General features: G+C 39.5%; 1 protein-coding gene across 2 annotated transcripts; it reads left to right on the top strand.

The window, feature by feature from the left end:
- The first annotated feature begins 5,748 nt into the window (after window positions 1-5,748).
- On the top strand, window positions 5,749-12,827 carry ankrd33aa (ankyrin repeat domain 33Aa). Of its 2 annotated transcripts, XM_036008174.1 has the most exons (6): window positions 5,749-6,018; window positions 7,452-7,546; window positions 8,174-8,491; window positions 8,629-8,758; window positions 8,854-8,994; window positions 11,575-12,827. In XM_036008174.1, exons 3-6 carry the CDS (start codon window positions 8,234-8,236, stop codon window positions 12,384-12,386), a joined length of 1,341 nt encoding a protein of 446 aa, XP_035864067.1. In that variant the 5' UTR covers window positions 5,749-6,018; window positions 7,452-7,546; window positions 8,174-8,233; the 3' UTR covers window positions 12,387-12,827. The 2 variants fall into 2 exon arrangements, with proteins under 2 accessions (XP_035864067.1, XP_031139545.1); XM_031283685.2 differs by lacking the exon at window positions 7,452-7,546.
- The last annotated feature ends 3,589 nt before the right edge of the window (window positions 12,828-16,416 follow it).

Below are 16,416 nucleotides of genomic sequence, written 5' to 3'. Positions count from 1 at the left end.
ACGGTGAGCCATGACTGAGCACATCACCCTCCTTGGAATCCTCCTTTCTTGTTCTTCATTGGCTATAGAGGATCACCATCCCCCTTCCCAAAACCTCTCCTCCTTCCATCATTCTTGCTCTTTTTTCATTTTTTTCCTCCTTGTCTACACTACCTGGATTTGTTCCCCAATCTTAAACTATCTCGGTCTTTTCTATATATCTTTCTTCTGGTCTTTCTTTGAAATATCCTGGCACCCTACACTCTCTCTTCATCTTTGCCCAAGCCTCAGGCAGTGACACATGGATTGTGTGAACTCTTGAGCAGTGGGGCAGCCCCAAATAAGGTATGAATACACAGCCCATGAAGCTCTACTTCAACTTCTAAACTATTTAAAAGACTGTCACTGATTGTGCACGGGTACACACACACACACACACACATATCTTACACAACTTCTTTAACTGCTGAAGTACTGACTAGTCAAACCAGTAGTGTTTGTTTGTGGCTATTTGAAATATTATTTACCATTAAAAGTTGATGGCTTGCCACATTGTTTATTGACAATTTGACCCTGCATGTGCAGTGCATGTATCATGGAAACACACACACACACACACACACACACATACACCATACATCATTCATGTTTTACAGCTAAGCTGAACATTCAGGCAACACGATTGTTGATCACCTGTCCTTGAGAATAATCGGTAATAATATAAACAGGTCACCATACAATAACTTACCCCTAATGATCATCCTAATGTCAATTTCTATGGCCGTTCAAGTTATTTAAAAGTTTCACTGCAGAATTTAATAAAGTGTTCCTCCAAGAAAAACAGATAAATCACACTTCATGCACTGATAATAATTATGAGGCACAGTAATTGTGTGAAAAAATCACATATATGAGACAAGTAGGAGTATGTAACTTGGCAATTTATATTATTGAGATGCACACTGTGACCTCACAGTTATGAACAATAGCAAAAACAAGATGAAGAAGAAGAGGCAAGAGAAGAAGAGTCTATGTGTTTAGGCAGAACGGTGCTTTGAGCTAAATGCCAACAGGTCAAACAGGTATAATTCTTACCATGTTCACCATCTTAGTTTAGAGTGTTAGCACGCTAACATTTGCTAATTAGCAGGTAAAGCTGAGGCTGGTTGGAGTGTCATTAGCATTGAATGTATTTGGACATTAACCACATTTTTGAACAAATTACAATGTTAACGTGATGATAACGCTAGATGAAAAGTCAGGGATCACCAAAGACATTAAAATTCATCCTGAGAAGAACATGAATATATATAGAAATATTTCACTCAAATGAAAAATTCATGGTCATGCTAAAGGGTATCACCAAAAGTCTGTGGAATTCATCCTCTAGAGACCATGAATGCCTGAACAAAATCTCTTGCCAATCCATCCAAACTTCCCTCCTTGGTGCTCATACTTCGCTCCCATCATAGTCACCAAGCCCACTAGAGGGCACAACCAGAAATAAACAGAAATATGTGTCATACTTGCTGCTTGAACAAACGACTTATGTGGCCGTTTTTCAGGGGAGGACAGTCTCGTATAAACGGCCCCCACACTTTTTTGAAAAATTCTTTTTTGCCCTTGAGGATGTAGGTTATCTTTTCGATTGAAAGACAGTGGTACATTTCTCTCAGTCATTGACCCATTCGATGTCTGTTAACATTTGTCCAAGAAAGGGCAATTAGACGTCTTGCTTGCACTGAATATCAGAACAGCTGTGATTTGGTCATAGGCACAAGGCCACAGGCATCACCCCAGATTGGGCTAAAGCAAGAATAAGCCCAACATTCACCCAAATATTTTTGCACATCATGCCAGACATTAATCATATTCAAAACTATGTTGGTTTTCTAAGTTTAATACTGTCATAAATAACATAATGATGAGAAAGAAGAAAACCAGAATCCAGAATGATTCCCTTTTGCAGTTTTTTCTAATCCATATAAATACTATTGTACAAGACCTTAAGGCAGAAATACAAGAGAACATTCAAAAGTGACTTGTCACTGGATAATTGTCATATTTGTGTCTGCTGCTAGTTAGATAAGCAGGAAATAAGCTGGTACATGTTAATGCTTTGGTGGTATTTAAAATTATAGATGAAATATGGATTAGAAAAAACTGCAAAAGGGAATCATTCTGGATTCTTGTTTTCTTCTTTCTCATGTCCTTAATGTGTTGGCATTTGTTTTGCCTTATATTTTTCATTGTATGTGGACATTGATATGATTATACTGCTTTGTTGTGTTGGGTTTTCTCTGGGTGTACTTGATATTTTGCTATTTTATTTTGTCAAATATTAAGAAAAACATTTTAAATGTGTTCCATAATACTAAACAGGTCTTCCTGTGGGAGATTATGTCTTCTGTGTGTTTGGCACATCTCTGTTTGACTGAAAGCTCAGGATGATTTTCATCTAAAATATTAGGGAGAGATGTCTTTACATAATGCATGGGCTAGCTTTCATCTTTATCAGAGTACAATTACAGTAGTCACCAGCAGCAGTGAAGACCTTAAAGAAATTACTGGCAGAGGTGAAGATGTAAAAGAGCATGAAGAAACTCTAAGCGTGTAGCAACGCTTGCTTACAACAACCACTTTGTGGTCATACAATGTTTTCACATCACTCACACTAGCCATTAGTACAAGGTCAAGACTGAGTGTGAACACATCATTTCTCTAAACCATCGCAGCTACTGTAAAAGTGAAACCAACAAGCATGCCTAAAAAAGAAGAAAAAAAGTCAGACTTATACTGCATTGCTTTCTAAAAGAAATACTTAAACTCTTAAGATTTCATGTGAATAAAACTACAAGACATGTTTCAAAAACCTCACATGTTTCAATAGGTTTTGTATTTCTCTGAGCCAGGAAAATAAACTATTTTAAGTAATTGCTGAATATGCCATATCACCTTACAATATCAGTCCACTCCATTCAGGGACTATATCATGTGTGGGCTACATTTAAAACAAAAAACAAAAATAATAATAATAATAAAAAATAAAGAATAATATGAGCACTTATTAGGAAGCACAGAGAGTGAAAGAATATATTGAAGGAGCTATGGTACACATTTTCATACTTATGTACTTCTTTATGTACTTCCTGACCTGACCTGACCTAACCCTAACCCTTCCTGACCTGACCTAACCCTTACCCAGTCCATAGCAAGTTTCATTTTGGCTAAGTAAAAGGTTTGAGTACTCCAGCTCTAAACAATTAATTTCCTTAGTGTGCAGTATTTTTTACTTGTGCCTTATTCACCCATCTTTGAGTCAAAGCACAAACACCACAAACTTCCACTTCCCTTTCTGCCATATCCCACCATAATCTCCTTGCAATACATAACCAAATATATCTCTGTTTCCTTATATTTACCTGATCCCTGCAGGCTTTTAGACACTTTAAAATAAGTAGTGTAGGGGGGCTTCAGTCTGTTAACCACATAGCTGGAAATAAAATAGCAGATGCTTACAGAGTCTGAGCATAGTGTTGGTAAGACTGGTCCTAGAGAGACTGCCAACTGTGTAATATTAGTCACTAAGATGGCTAAACTTAGTTCATTGCTTCCCAAGCCTCTGTCCAAGTGCTTTTGCTTTACCAGTGACCTCTGCTGGGTACTCCGATGTCTGGGGAGAAGTTGAACTGCCTTTTGCAATGATGAGTGAATGACTCTGTGAGGAATTTGCAGAATAGGAGCAAAATAACTCTGACCCTAAAAGGAAAGTGTACGTATCAGGAGGTGGGAATCAGAACAAAATGTTCTTTAACTCGTACATCAGATTAGGAGTCATTTGTAAAAATCTGTTGGATTTTCTTTTGAGATAAACTGCTGCTGTTGAAGTGTGCTGTGCTGCCCTCCTCTGGAAAAGCCGTTCAGATCATTCTTGTATATCTAACAGGATAAAGGAAAACACACACACCACTACCCCACCCTGTTGTGCTAAACAGACTTCCCTTTCCTCTGCATTTCTTCCTATCAACTTCATTTCTGTTTTGGCCATTCACCAGTTATAAACACACTTCACCCCCAACCATGCCCTTTTCTTCCTCTTCCTGTCTTTCATCATATCAGTAAGGAGTCAAGAACCACCTTAGGCTCTTGTGTCTACTATAAACATGGCACCTTTTGAGTAATGGGTCAGGTTAGTGTGCTGCTATAGGTCTGATCTGATGGTTCACAGCCAAAAAGGCAGCTTCTGATAAGGAATTGGTTGGGGCATTTGTGGGATTTAGTGAGATTATGTTCTTGGAGGTGTGTCCACTTCAGATGGCTCAGATGGATCATTAACTATAACTCTCAGGATCAAAATGCTTTTAAATGAGTGTCCAATTTGCCACAGTGGCTTTTCTCGGTCAAGATGGGGCTCTACGGTGATAGACATCTGATATCGAAATAATGTTGCTCGTTAATAGTGCTGGCATGAAGCACTTGATTATAACATGGTATGTTTCACTCATAGTGCAAAGTGAAGACATGTAAGTTCAGAGCGAACAAGATGTGCCTTGTTATTAGTTTGTGGATATATTTGGAGGTGATGTAGACAGCAACTGTAACCTACAGTGAGGATTCATTTTATGGCTATTTTAAACGTGAGCTGTCTCTAAATATCTTGTTGAACCACATAAACAAGGCTCGTGTCCAAAGACTGCATTACCCAGTTTTGATCAGAAGGGGGCAGTGTGCCAGTGTCACTCTAACAGAAAGGAGCTGTTGCATAAAGCAGGCTAAATTCCCATACACAAAGTCACAGATTGGGCCTACTTCAATTCACTATCAGGGTTAATCTATTTACATGCACCTTTAATGCCACGTGATTTTGTCTGTGCTATGAATAAACCTGTTGGCACGATATTCCTGTACACAAATTGGATTTGACCATCACAACAAAAGGGTTGTGGTCAACCGATGTGAAACTAGTAAAAAAAAGTTAATTCAAGTATCTTTACCTGGTTTCTTATAATTGCAGTATAACATTACATTGATATTTCTGTTGAAGCAAACGTAACCAGCTTAAGAAGACAATTAAATCACCTATAGAGATAGAAACTGTGGGAACTGAAACAGTGAAAAGGTGTAACTCTGCTTTGTTGTGTGGTGGCTGTGGTTCAGAGGAAGAGCGGGTCGGCCATCAACAACAAGATTGGCAGTTTGATCCCGGCCAGATTTTGCAAATCAGTTGCTTCCAGCCTTTACAGCATCTGTGTGGGTTTACAATGAGTTGTGTTTGTGTTTGCATAGCATCTCGTACTTGAGCATTTGTGTGCACGACACGCATCACAGAATGTCCATGTGTTTCAATGCATGTCTGTGTGTGTCATGCCCGTCGTGGGAATAATTACTAGCAAGCCTCCCTGGCTTAGAGTAACAGCAGGGTTAGTTTGTTGTCACAGCAAATGGATTTCCATGGGAAAACAGACCCAAGATGCTGTCTCCCATCACACAGACACACTAAAATGATTCAGGCAGGGGGTCCTCAGCAGGAGAGCAGATTTAGGAACCATAGCCTCCATGATTTCATCACAGCACTTATTTGGACAGATAGGGAGGTTTTCTCTGACACAACAGACGGGCAGCAGAGAGCTGTGGATGGACAGATTCGGAGAGCGCTGTGAAGACGAGTGACAGAGAGAAGAAAGAGAGAGCAGACTGTAAGGGGAGCAAAGTTGGCTGCTGTCTCTTAATCCTTAAATCTTCTATAATCAGGATGAGAGGGAAAGAGCATGTTGCCTGACTTAGGACAGCAGGGTCTATGTTGGGACCTGGAGGGATTGCCGGCTGATGAAGCAACCTAACTGGCCAGTAGGAGAGATAGAGGGAGGGGGAAGGCATTCAGCCGGGGTCAGTTTGGGAAACTTAAACTTAACCAGTTTCTACCAAGAGCCAACAGGACAAAAGAAAGTCCAATATATGAGGATGGTTTAACCACCAAGAGCAAATTCAAAAAGAGAGAAAAAAGAGAAGAGGACTAACCCATGGCTGGATTGTTTTAGGGTGAGACTTTACTATTACTATTTCTTTTAAAAAATAATAAAAAATCACTTTGTTTTGGCACAAATTGTATATTTTTTACATCTTCACACCACAGCTCAAATGTAGGATTCATAGGAAGAAGCTTGTTTAGTTTCCAAAGTGTTGCTCAGATGGAAGTTTAGGCCACAATGGCAGTGAGCAATGAGTTAAAATAGGAGCTTTCTATGTTTGTGCAGTAGTAGGATGAGAGAGAGACCTGTTTGTGTGATAGTAATCTTCATTATTCTGCATGACACAATGCTGAAATAGAAACATATGTTTATGGGATTAAAGGAGTTCTATCAGTTCTATCTGGCATTTAACGAGAGCTTATCCAAAAGACGCTATTACTCTAATAAATTGTCAGCAGGTGTAAAGCTGCTTCTGTGCAATCTGTGGGAATATGTGCCTAGTGTGTGGATATGGTGGCAGGTGTGGTGATGTATGCAGGGCCAAGGCAGCCTGATGACTGAAACACTCAATCCCTCACTGGAGAGCAATCAAGCTGTTTCTCACACTCATCTGCAGCTCCTTCAAAACATTAATAAAGACTACTCAGTCTACTCAGTCTATTATATTAAGTAGAGCTGCAAAGATGAACTGATTCATCAATTAGTTGTCAACTATTAAATTAATCTCCAACTATTTTGATAATTGATTAATTGGTGTGAGTCATTTTTTTTATGAAATTTTTTTTATGATTCAAGCTTTTTAAATGTGAATATTTTTTAGTTTCTTTACTCCTCTATGGCAGTAAACTGAATATCTTTGAGTTGTGGACATAACAAGACATTTGAGGACATCATCTTGGGCTTTGGAAAACACTGATCAACACGTTTTAACCCTTTTCAGACATTTTATAGACCCAACAACTAATTGATTAATCGAGAAAATAATCGACAGATTAATCGACAATGAAAACAATCGTTAGTTGCAGCCCTAATTCTGAACCTGAGCTTTGAGAATCAGTGTCATGACTGGTTTAAAAATGTACTGCATACAAACATTACCTTTGTATTTGCATAGTTTAATGGTTTATACCAGATAACCACTGGATATCCCAGTGCACTTGTACTGCAGTGCAGTGTGACACTGTTAAGACACCATGACAGATGTTGTCACTAGCCTGGTCTCCCATTGCTTCTGGCACCATATGACCTTTCTCAACCCAGTACCATCCTCCTATGCCTTAATCAGTCATAATGTTTGCATTCAAATTCAGATTTCCTCCTTAACCAAACCCTTTTTTCCTCAGTTCATTTACTACTTTCGACCAGTATTTTCTTTTCTTCCAAGACACTTCTGCCTCAGATTTCAGTGTTTGTAGTGTAAAAAAATTACATACTTACACATTTCTGAGCATTAATTAACTTTTACCTCATTCTCTTTTTCTATTCTATGATGGGATGAGCTAGTGAACAAACACTGGCAAAAAACATGTCGCACAGTCAGCTTAACCATCTTGTAAATCACAGACTTAAGGATCAGCCGCTCCAATAGGAGGGCAGAGGTGAGGTGAATCTCGTCATCCTCTTTAAGTATCGTCCCTTATACACAAGGCCCTACAGGTCATCAGATCTAAATAACATGATAACTTCAAAGGCTGCCAGTGTTTTGTTATTAGTCTTGCATTCATATTTGAACTAGTGTAAGATGCTTATTTTGAGGAGAAGAAATTATACACACTCCTACCCTGGATGGCACTAAACAAAATGCATATGCACACAAATATTTTTGCAATCACCAACACCTTTCACACACATTAGGATAAGCACACATTTTTGAAAGTACCTGAATTAGCACATGAGATGCTGTATGTCAGTTCAAATTCTTACTGTCCTTCAGATGTTTATATCAGCAGCATGTGGCCACCAAGCACAGCATTTGTTTAGTGGCCATTGGGGCTATTATCCTACAACTAGCACCCAAAAATAGCATTACAGTCATCTAAATTAAAAATTAGCTCTCCAATGCCCCATGCTGCTTGACTGGGCCAGTAATGCTGGGTTTGCTATGCCTGCTGATAGGCACACAGTTGATGGTGGAAAGTCATGAATGTCATATGCCTGAGGGAAATGTAGAAAAAAGAAATGTGTTCATTTTGTGTCCAACATTTAATGTTTTTTTTCTATTCAAGATATGGGTGGTGTGCAGCAGACCTGACACCCAGGTGGGATCCCAGGCAGAAGGGGGTCCAATGGCCACTGCAAATGATGACCCCCACCTGGGCGAAGGCCCATCTGATGACTCAGAGAGCCTCCTGGATGATTCTGACTCATGGAGTGTGCTTTCTGAAGACTCAGTGCTTCCCGACTATGAAATGGATGAAAAGCATACAGAGCCAGCTAAAACTTTGTATGAGGCCTGCGTTAGGAATCAGCCCACGTCCCTGCACAGGATCCTGGAGAGAGGAGTCACTGAAGATGAGGGCATGGAACTTGACATCAATGGCAGGGTGAGATGGATTTCAATTTCCTTTTTAACCCAGAAGAAAAGTGACTTTGACACAAACTGAGAAATCTGTATTTCTGCAACCAAAAAGGTTGAATAGTTTCATAAAGGTCAATTTATTTTTACTTTGTTCCCCCTCAGAATGGACTGATGCTGGCTGTGAGCAAGGGATTCATAGACATTGTCACCATGCTGCACACATGTACAGTAATAGACATCAATCACCAAGATAATGATGGCAATACTGCCCTCATGATTGCTGCCCAGGCAGGTTTGTCTGATGACACGTACAGCACATAACCTCAACATCTAGTCCCAGTCAACCTTCCGATATTAACATAATGTTTTTGTTGTTTTTCAATCCAGGTTTCATCAGCATTCTGAACTATATCCTTAACTACTACTCTGGTGTGAACACCGAAGTCAGGGATCCCCGTGGCTTCACAGCCCTCATCAAGGCAGGCTTGCAGGGCCGAGAAGAGTGTGTGTCTGCCCTGCTAATGCATGGTACGTTCATGGTACATAAGACCTCCTATAAACTTTGCAGTATTTAATTCAGATGGGAGGAACATCTGGTCTATGTGCACACGTGGACAATATATTTATTCATAGGCAGTCAGCCCAGATTCTTACATTGGTGCAAACCCTCACCCATGGTACATATCTTGGTTTGGGAGAAAACAAAATGTACAGTTAGGATGCAAGGACTAGTGTGTACAATTCTTGAACTTGCCCAGGAAAACGTATTCCAAAAACTATAAATGTTATACGTATTTGTGATATACACTAATCTGGTATTTCTCATTAGTCCTGAATAAACTGTACAAGCACACATTTAGGATAGCACTATAAATATTGCAATCACGTCCTATTCAAAGTCAATTATGTTAGCGACAGATAACTTGACAGGCAAGCGTGAGCCATGCGTGGAATAGAAATATGGGTCTGATGTTGTTGGATTTGTTTTAAAGGCCTGATTATTCATTAAAAAAGTGACCTATTATGCATTTCCGTATTTTTGTCATATCTATAATGTTACAGTGCAGGATGTTCATGTTATATGTGGCCAAAGCTTCAAATAATTAAGTAAATGTTTTTCATAGAAATCCCTGTTAGCAAAAACCACAGATTTCTCAATGTTCTGAACGCTCCGCTTTCAATGTTTTTTTTCTACTCTGCTCGGTGTCACGTCACACAGAGCTGGGTTTCAATGATTGGGCATCTGCTCTAGGCAGGCTACTGCAGCGTTTTTTATAAGCTAACTGCAGTGTTTACACCGTCACAAGTCACGTTAGCTACATACTAACGCCAGATAGCTGTAATCTTGACTGCCAATGTTGGTAATTTCTCCCCAATTTCAGGTCACATTAATGCTGGAACATGTCCTGTTGTGTAGTATTTGGTTTAGAAGCCTTTATTTGTGATTTTTCAAGGTACAAAGTCTATATACTAAAGCTATATACTCCGTAGCAGTCAGTCTCCAGCTGCACTGAAGCAGACTGGGCCTCTTTGAGAGGGGGGCTAAAGGCGCTGACACACCAACCCAATTATCGGCCGTCGGACAGTCTGGCAAGGTCGGTGACTCAAGTCTGTTCGGTGTGTTCTGTGCCGTCGTCAGTTGGAGGAGCCGTCGGCGTTCATTTTGGCCGATTTGACTTGTTGAATCGGCCAGTGGGCAGTCGGATTCAATGACCAATCTGATTGGTGGAGTGCTAGACCTTGACTAGCAAATCAGTGCACGAGAAAACCGGAGCTGACAACGCCAGTATCTTCTTATTACTAGCCATCGTATTTTCTTCTGTTCAGCGAGTAATGACAACAACGATCCTTCTATCTACTATCAACACTCTCTGATGAAAACAATGACTGACAACAGCGTGCTCTGTGTTTACTAGATCTAGAAAGATGTGCCGTCATTTCCGGTTTTAATTTTTTGGGAGACAATACAGATTAGCGTCGCACGCACTTTTTTGACCTCGGGGAGCCGACTGATCAGTCCGACTGCCTTTTCTGCCGGCGGTCGGCCGTCAGGTTGGTGTGTCAGAGCCTTTAAAGAGACAGGCACTCAAACAGAGCGTCTCATACAAAGGGTGAACACAAGTGCAGCAGCCATGGGCAGTATGAGAAAAATAAAGTGTTTATTGAACATTAAAGCATGTAAACATGTTCTAGTAAAATCACAAAATAAAAGTAGGAATCTGTAAACAGTATACAATAGGTCAGCTTTAACACTTGTAATGTGTTAGAAAGCTGCACACATTTATTGTGTTAGCGGGTCAAATTTGACCCGTGATTTAACTCAGCCCAAAATACTAAAACAATGATTATCATCCAATTGTGTTTTTCACCACATAGTTAACTTATTATGTATGCATTTACATGTAAAAACTCTTTGGCCCCATTGGCCTTTGATCTTAAAATATACCACCCGTTTTTAACTTTAAAAATGTTTAAATTAAATTATATTTCCAATAATGAAGACAATGGGGTGTATGGGTGTGTATGTGTGGTGTGGTTGGGGACCTTTGAGCTAAATTTCATCTACAAAGCTGCCCTCAATATTTTCTGCTGGGTCATATTTGACCCGTAACACCACAAATGTTACTTTATTTTTGTTGAAACATTTACAATTAATTCAAATTTTCAAACCAACTTTTGTTGTGTTAGAACAGCCATGTCTGCGGATATCATGAAGCCTTGTTCCAATAAAAAAAAGTAAATGGTAGTTTTTACACATCTGAACTTGAAAACGGGTCAAAATTTATCCTAACACAATATAAGGGTTAAGCTATTTATCATAGTCTTTGAAATACACATATCTTCCTCTAATAGTAAGTTAAACTGAATTATTACAACCAGATAGCTTTAGCACCAATCAGCAGAACTCTGGCCTTATTTTAGTATATTGTTTTCACCTAACTGCAATCTATATATCCTATTTTACCATGCTGTGAAATGGCCTGATTTACTTCTAGTGTTACGCTCATAGACTGTTAATATTAATGGACAGAGCATGTTTGACGTGATTTTTAACTTGTTTCCTTGTTTTTACTGGGTCCTGCTATGTTCTCCCCTTTTCATATGCAGGTGCAGATATGAATGCAATGGACCTGGTCCAAGCGAGAGGTCTAAAGGACTGGATCCTTAGGACAGGAGGTTTTGAAACTCTTAACAGACTACGCCGTCTGCAGGCTCATTCTGTCGCGGAGCAGTTCTGTGAAAGCTACATTCCTGAGTGGCCTGAGCTTAAGCAATTGGTAGAAAAGGCCACCACCACCAAAACAGGCTGTCAGGCGCTGAGGCAGCACTTAAAAGACAACTTTTCTTTCAGCTTCCCTCAAGACCCCCAAGACAATGGAGTCATGGACCATATGGTGCGTATGACCACAGGCATCCACAGCCCCCTGATAGCCACTGGTTGTCGTCCACTCTGTCCCACAAGCCCCCCAGAGATTGGCAAGCGACGGTTAGCCGTCTCTGAACTGCTTGAAAAGCACAGCAGCAAGGAGTTGGAGGAGAGCACAGTGTCCCACAGTAAAGGCTCCTTCACCACCTCAGCTTCTCCCACTGCTGTGTCAGCCTCCTCTGTATCCCTGACATCCTGCCGCCAGGACCCACCATTAGGTGGCATGAGAAGCTTCATTCCCCACAGCATAGCAAACAGGAACAGCATCTTCCCCTCAGGCTGTATTCCTAAGATTGAAGTGACAAAGTCTGGGGAACCCACTCCAAAGAAAGAGAAAAAGAAGAAAATGCAGAAGGGCTACCTGGAACCTCCTGTCTGGAAGTACAAAGAGGCCAAGGAGGAAAAAAAGAGGGAGAAGAAGCAGCAGGAGGAAAAGGAAAAAGACCGAGAGAAAAAACAGAAGGCGTCCAAACGTTCATCAAGCCAAAAATGAGGCATTATTCTCTTTTCCTCAGAGAATTTCACTGTGATAAAGTCATGCATGAGGGTTGAGCATGTGATTACAGTGAGTAACAGAAGACTAAGGAATTGCAAAACAAGTTTGGAAGTGAGAAATTGACAATTGAAACACATTAATGGATTTGAACTTTGGCTTGGGATGAACATGGGAAAAATGTAGTGACTTGAATTTGCTAGATGTGATGTATTTTTCAGCATTTTTGGAAAGCTGAAAATTATGTTTACCAAATGTTATTTGGATTTGGAGATATACAGTGACATGTCTTAGCATGGCTGACTCCTACCTCATGAACAATGACATTATTTTGACTCGAAAACACTGTCCATCCGTGAGGATTTTAATTGTCTGTGTATTGTGAATAATTTCGAAGTAGCGTGCCATCATGGTATTCAACTGCAAAATAAACCAAATAAATAGCAAGTTAATCAAAATGACTGTGTAATGTAAACAGATTTAAAAATCTTCAAACTATGAGCTTTGTTCCTCTACACCACATGATTACGAGACCAAGCAAAGAATAAGATGCGTCAGCACCCAACTATTGTGATTTGATTATGTATAAACTTTGGTTCTTTTTCCCCTCTGCAAGAAGTAATGCTGTTGGCAAAGATTCAGAAGCAGGAAGTGAATCATAGCTATATAATACATTGTTCGATTGGGCTCAAAACTGCTCAGTCGGCAGGCTAATTCTCAATTTACTTGTGTTTCCTACAATCCCTCAAACACGACTACCAGGTAAAAGTCCATTTTACAGCATTTTATAAATGAAATCAGTCACCATTTTGAGTTTTATCAAACGTTTTTTATTTTGAAACGTAATCCAATCTTCTCTACATGCAACATGTAGCTGGATGCCTTTTTATGTCTTTTTGAGAGAATTTTAATACTCCAAACTGTTTGGCTGTGGCATGTGTTTGATGTTAACAGTGAGGATACAGAAAAAAGGAACTTTTTCATTTTGTCTGATCATAAGAAAAACTGCTCACAGGTGTTCAAGTCCTCAGTCTGCTGTGCTTAATGTACCATGTTTGATGGGCTTTTTATTGGACACCAAAATTGCTGCTTGCTATATTTTTTAGACACCAATAGCAGACCTCACATGTGCAGAGTTACCTATGCACAGCACAGAAACTATTTGTACATAATGTTACTCAGGAAATCTTTTGTTAATAATATGTTGGGCATTGTACATTAAGCATCTGTCAAGACAAGAAATCTCTTTCGGGGTGCAGCTAGCTTTGGGGCATTTTAAAATCTTCTGTGTATATGTCAACTATTACTCATTAAGCTATAACTGCAATACCTGTTCTTATTATAACAAAACATTTTTAAATGTGTTACCTAAAAAAATATGTATTTAGATACTGTTCTAACAAAGAAAATAGAGCATCATTTCTTGGGTTATTTATTTTAAAGTGGAAGCAAGAGACAGAAAGCTCAGGTTCTTCTTCTTGATAACGTGTGAGACAGATGAAAACGCATTTGGAATAAATTTACTGATCTTTTCAAGTGAGTTTGGGTTTTTTTCACTGCACTTTACCTCTGATTTGGTGATCTGAAAGAATCACAATATTGTATATTAGTGTGGTTACAGGACATAATACACATTTGTTGATGTACAGTTACTGAAATAGAAATAAACTTAGCACACAAAGTAAGGAAATTTGTGTTTGGTAGATTATTTCTCTGTGGTAACAATGCTTTTTGGCAATAAATCTTATACCGTTGGAAAGCCTGTTTAGTTCCCTTTTAAATGGTGCCCCATTTGTAAGGAACATGCATTTGTGGGATGAGCAGCAGCGCTGAGTATGTGGGTTGCGCCCATGAAAAATTTGCCAAATCATCTCTGACAATGCCAAACAGCTTTTCTTTGCTGTAGCTATTGACTCTTGTTTTGAGCTTCTGGTACCCCCAGGTGCTGACAATCAGGTGCCTGATTCTGCAACCAATGGCAATCCCATATCTCCACAGTCTGGGACCAAACTCTATCCTCCAAGATGACAACACTCGTCCCCACAGGGCAGGGTTTATCAGAGACTACCTCCAGAATGTGGGAGTGGAGAGGATGGAATGACCTGCCAGCAGTCCTGACCTCAACCCCATTGAACACTTGTGGGATCAGCTTGGGCGTGCTGTTCGTGCCAGAGTGACCAACACAACCACGTTGGCTGACTTGCGACAAATGCTGGTTGAAGAATGGGATGCCATCCCACAGCAGTGTGTGACCAGGCTGGTGACCAGCATGAGGAGGAGGTGCCAGGCTGTTGTGGCTGTGTATGGTTCTTCCACACGCTACTGAGGCTCCTGTTTGTGAAATGAATACATTGTTAAATTGCCAATATGTCTTGTTTCTTCAAACTTCAATCATCCAATCAAACACCAAACGAGTCAATGGCAGAATAAGCTGTTTGGCATTGGCAGAGAAGATTTGGCAAATTTTTCATGGGTGCAACCCACATACTCAGCGCTGCTGCTCATTCCACAAATGCATGTTCCTTACAAATGGGGCACCATTTGAAAGGGAACTAAATAGGCTTTCCAACGGTATAAGATTTATTGCCAAAAAGCATTGTTACCACAGAGAAATAATCCACCAAACATAAATTCCCTTACTTTTTGTGCTAAATTTAGATTTGAAAGGTACTGCTCTTACATGTACACAACTCCCTGAAACATTTTCCTATTTTATGACATTTATAATGTATTTACACGTAGAAATGTAACATTTCCTTAACAGGCATGCTTGTGACGGATGAGCTTCATGTATGGCACATAACCTTGGTTACTCTCTCATAATAAAGTTACTTTGACATTCTTAAAGAAACCTATAATGTGCTCTCTGGAGGGGCTTGGGATGGCTCTTGAACCCTGGTCTGTAATCGTTTAATCCAATGTGCAGTATCATTACATAACAATTAGCTTTTATTGGTGGTAACTTTAGACCGTATATAAAGGATTGGAAACAAAATCAAAATGGCTACTATGACGTGTGTAAAAATATTTAATGGAATTATTTCTATCAATTTCATGTAAAGATTCTAAGTTTCATAGATGAAAATGAAGCTAGAACGGGTGTACAAACATGTCACATAATATTTTTAGTATTCTGGATCACTTCCTCTTCACAGAGAGGAACTTGGTGACTTGAGGTCAGCTCTAACATAAATACCTCTCTAGACTTTAACCCTGTCTATGTCTTAGACTGTAAACACATACTCATATAGTTGCATAGGCTGCACCAGATTTTGACCTCTGAAAATAAAGTATCACATTGTTAAACACAAATATGACTAACGCACAGTATGAAAACATGTCTGTTGAAGCAATATATTTCCTCTACTATAGTAGACTAAATTATACAACCAATTGAGGCTTTTTATGAAAAACCATAAGGGAATAAGAACATATGGCTCTTTGAATCACAGAGATTTAAAAAAAAAGAACAACAATTTCGTCTTTTTTCTACATGACAGCTGACGTGAGAGCTTCCAGCTGTTTCTTCAGCCGTAAGCCAAAAATTGAGAGATAACAGAGCCTGAGAACAAGGGAGGGGGGATTTATATTACAGACATGAAGACATCTCTCTCAGGCTCTGCTGAATGAAGTGTTTTCAGACAGCTGAGTCTATCTGGCATCCAAGAGACAAATGTATTTTACCATTAAGAGACACTTTGACTGCCACAACTGCCGTAACAGAAAGGCACTTGAGCACTGTTGTGTTTTCTTTAATTTGAGGCGATATATAAGCTTTACAATACTCACTAAATACATTACAAACAGATTAGCAGTATAAAGTAGTTAATAGTAGAAATAAATTAATCTTAAAATCCCACTCCACTCAGAAATGTGTTGTGCTTATTGTTACTTTACATGGATGTTTTACCTTCACTGTGCAGAATGGTGCAGTTTCAAGACTGCCCTCTGCCAAAAACGACCCCATAACTTATGGACCATAAGTTGTTTGTTCAAGATGCATTTACGACTCATATTTACTTTTATAGTG

The sequence above is a fragment of the Sander lucioperca genome, chromosome 12, assembly GCF_008315115.2.
Source record: "Sander lucioperca isolate FBNREF2018 chromosome 12, SLUC_FBN_1.2, whole genome shotgun sequence".
NCBI classification, from domain to species: Eukaryota; Metazoa; Chordata; class Actinopteri; order Perciformes; family Percidae; genus Sander; species Sander lucioperca.
This window is presented reverse-complemented; position numbering and strand designations above follow the sequence as displayed.

Excerpts from the sequence above, each read along its gene's own strand:
- ankrd33aa (XM_031283685.2), top strand. The coding sequence starts at position 8,234 with ATGGCCACTGCAAATGATGACCCCCACCTGGGCGAAGGCCCATCTGAT. Across the intron at positions 8,492-8,628 it reads AACTTGACATCAATGGCAGG|AATGGACTGATGCTGGCTGT; the intron begins GTGAGATGGATT and ends GTTCCCCCTCAG. Across the intron at positions 8,759-8,853 it reads CATGATTGCTGCCCAGGCAG|GTTTCATCAGCATTCTGAAC; the intron begins GTTTGTCTGATG and ends TTTTCAATCCAG.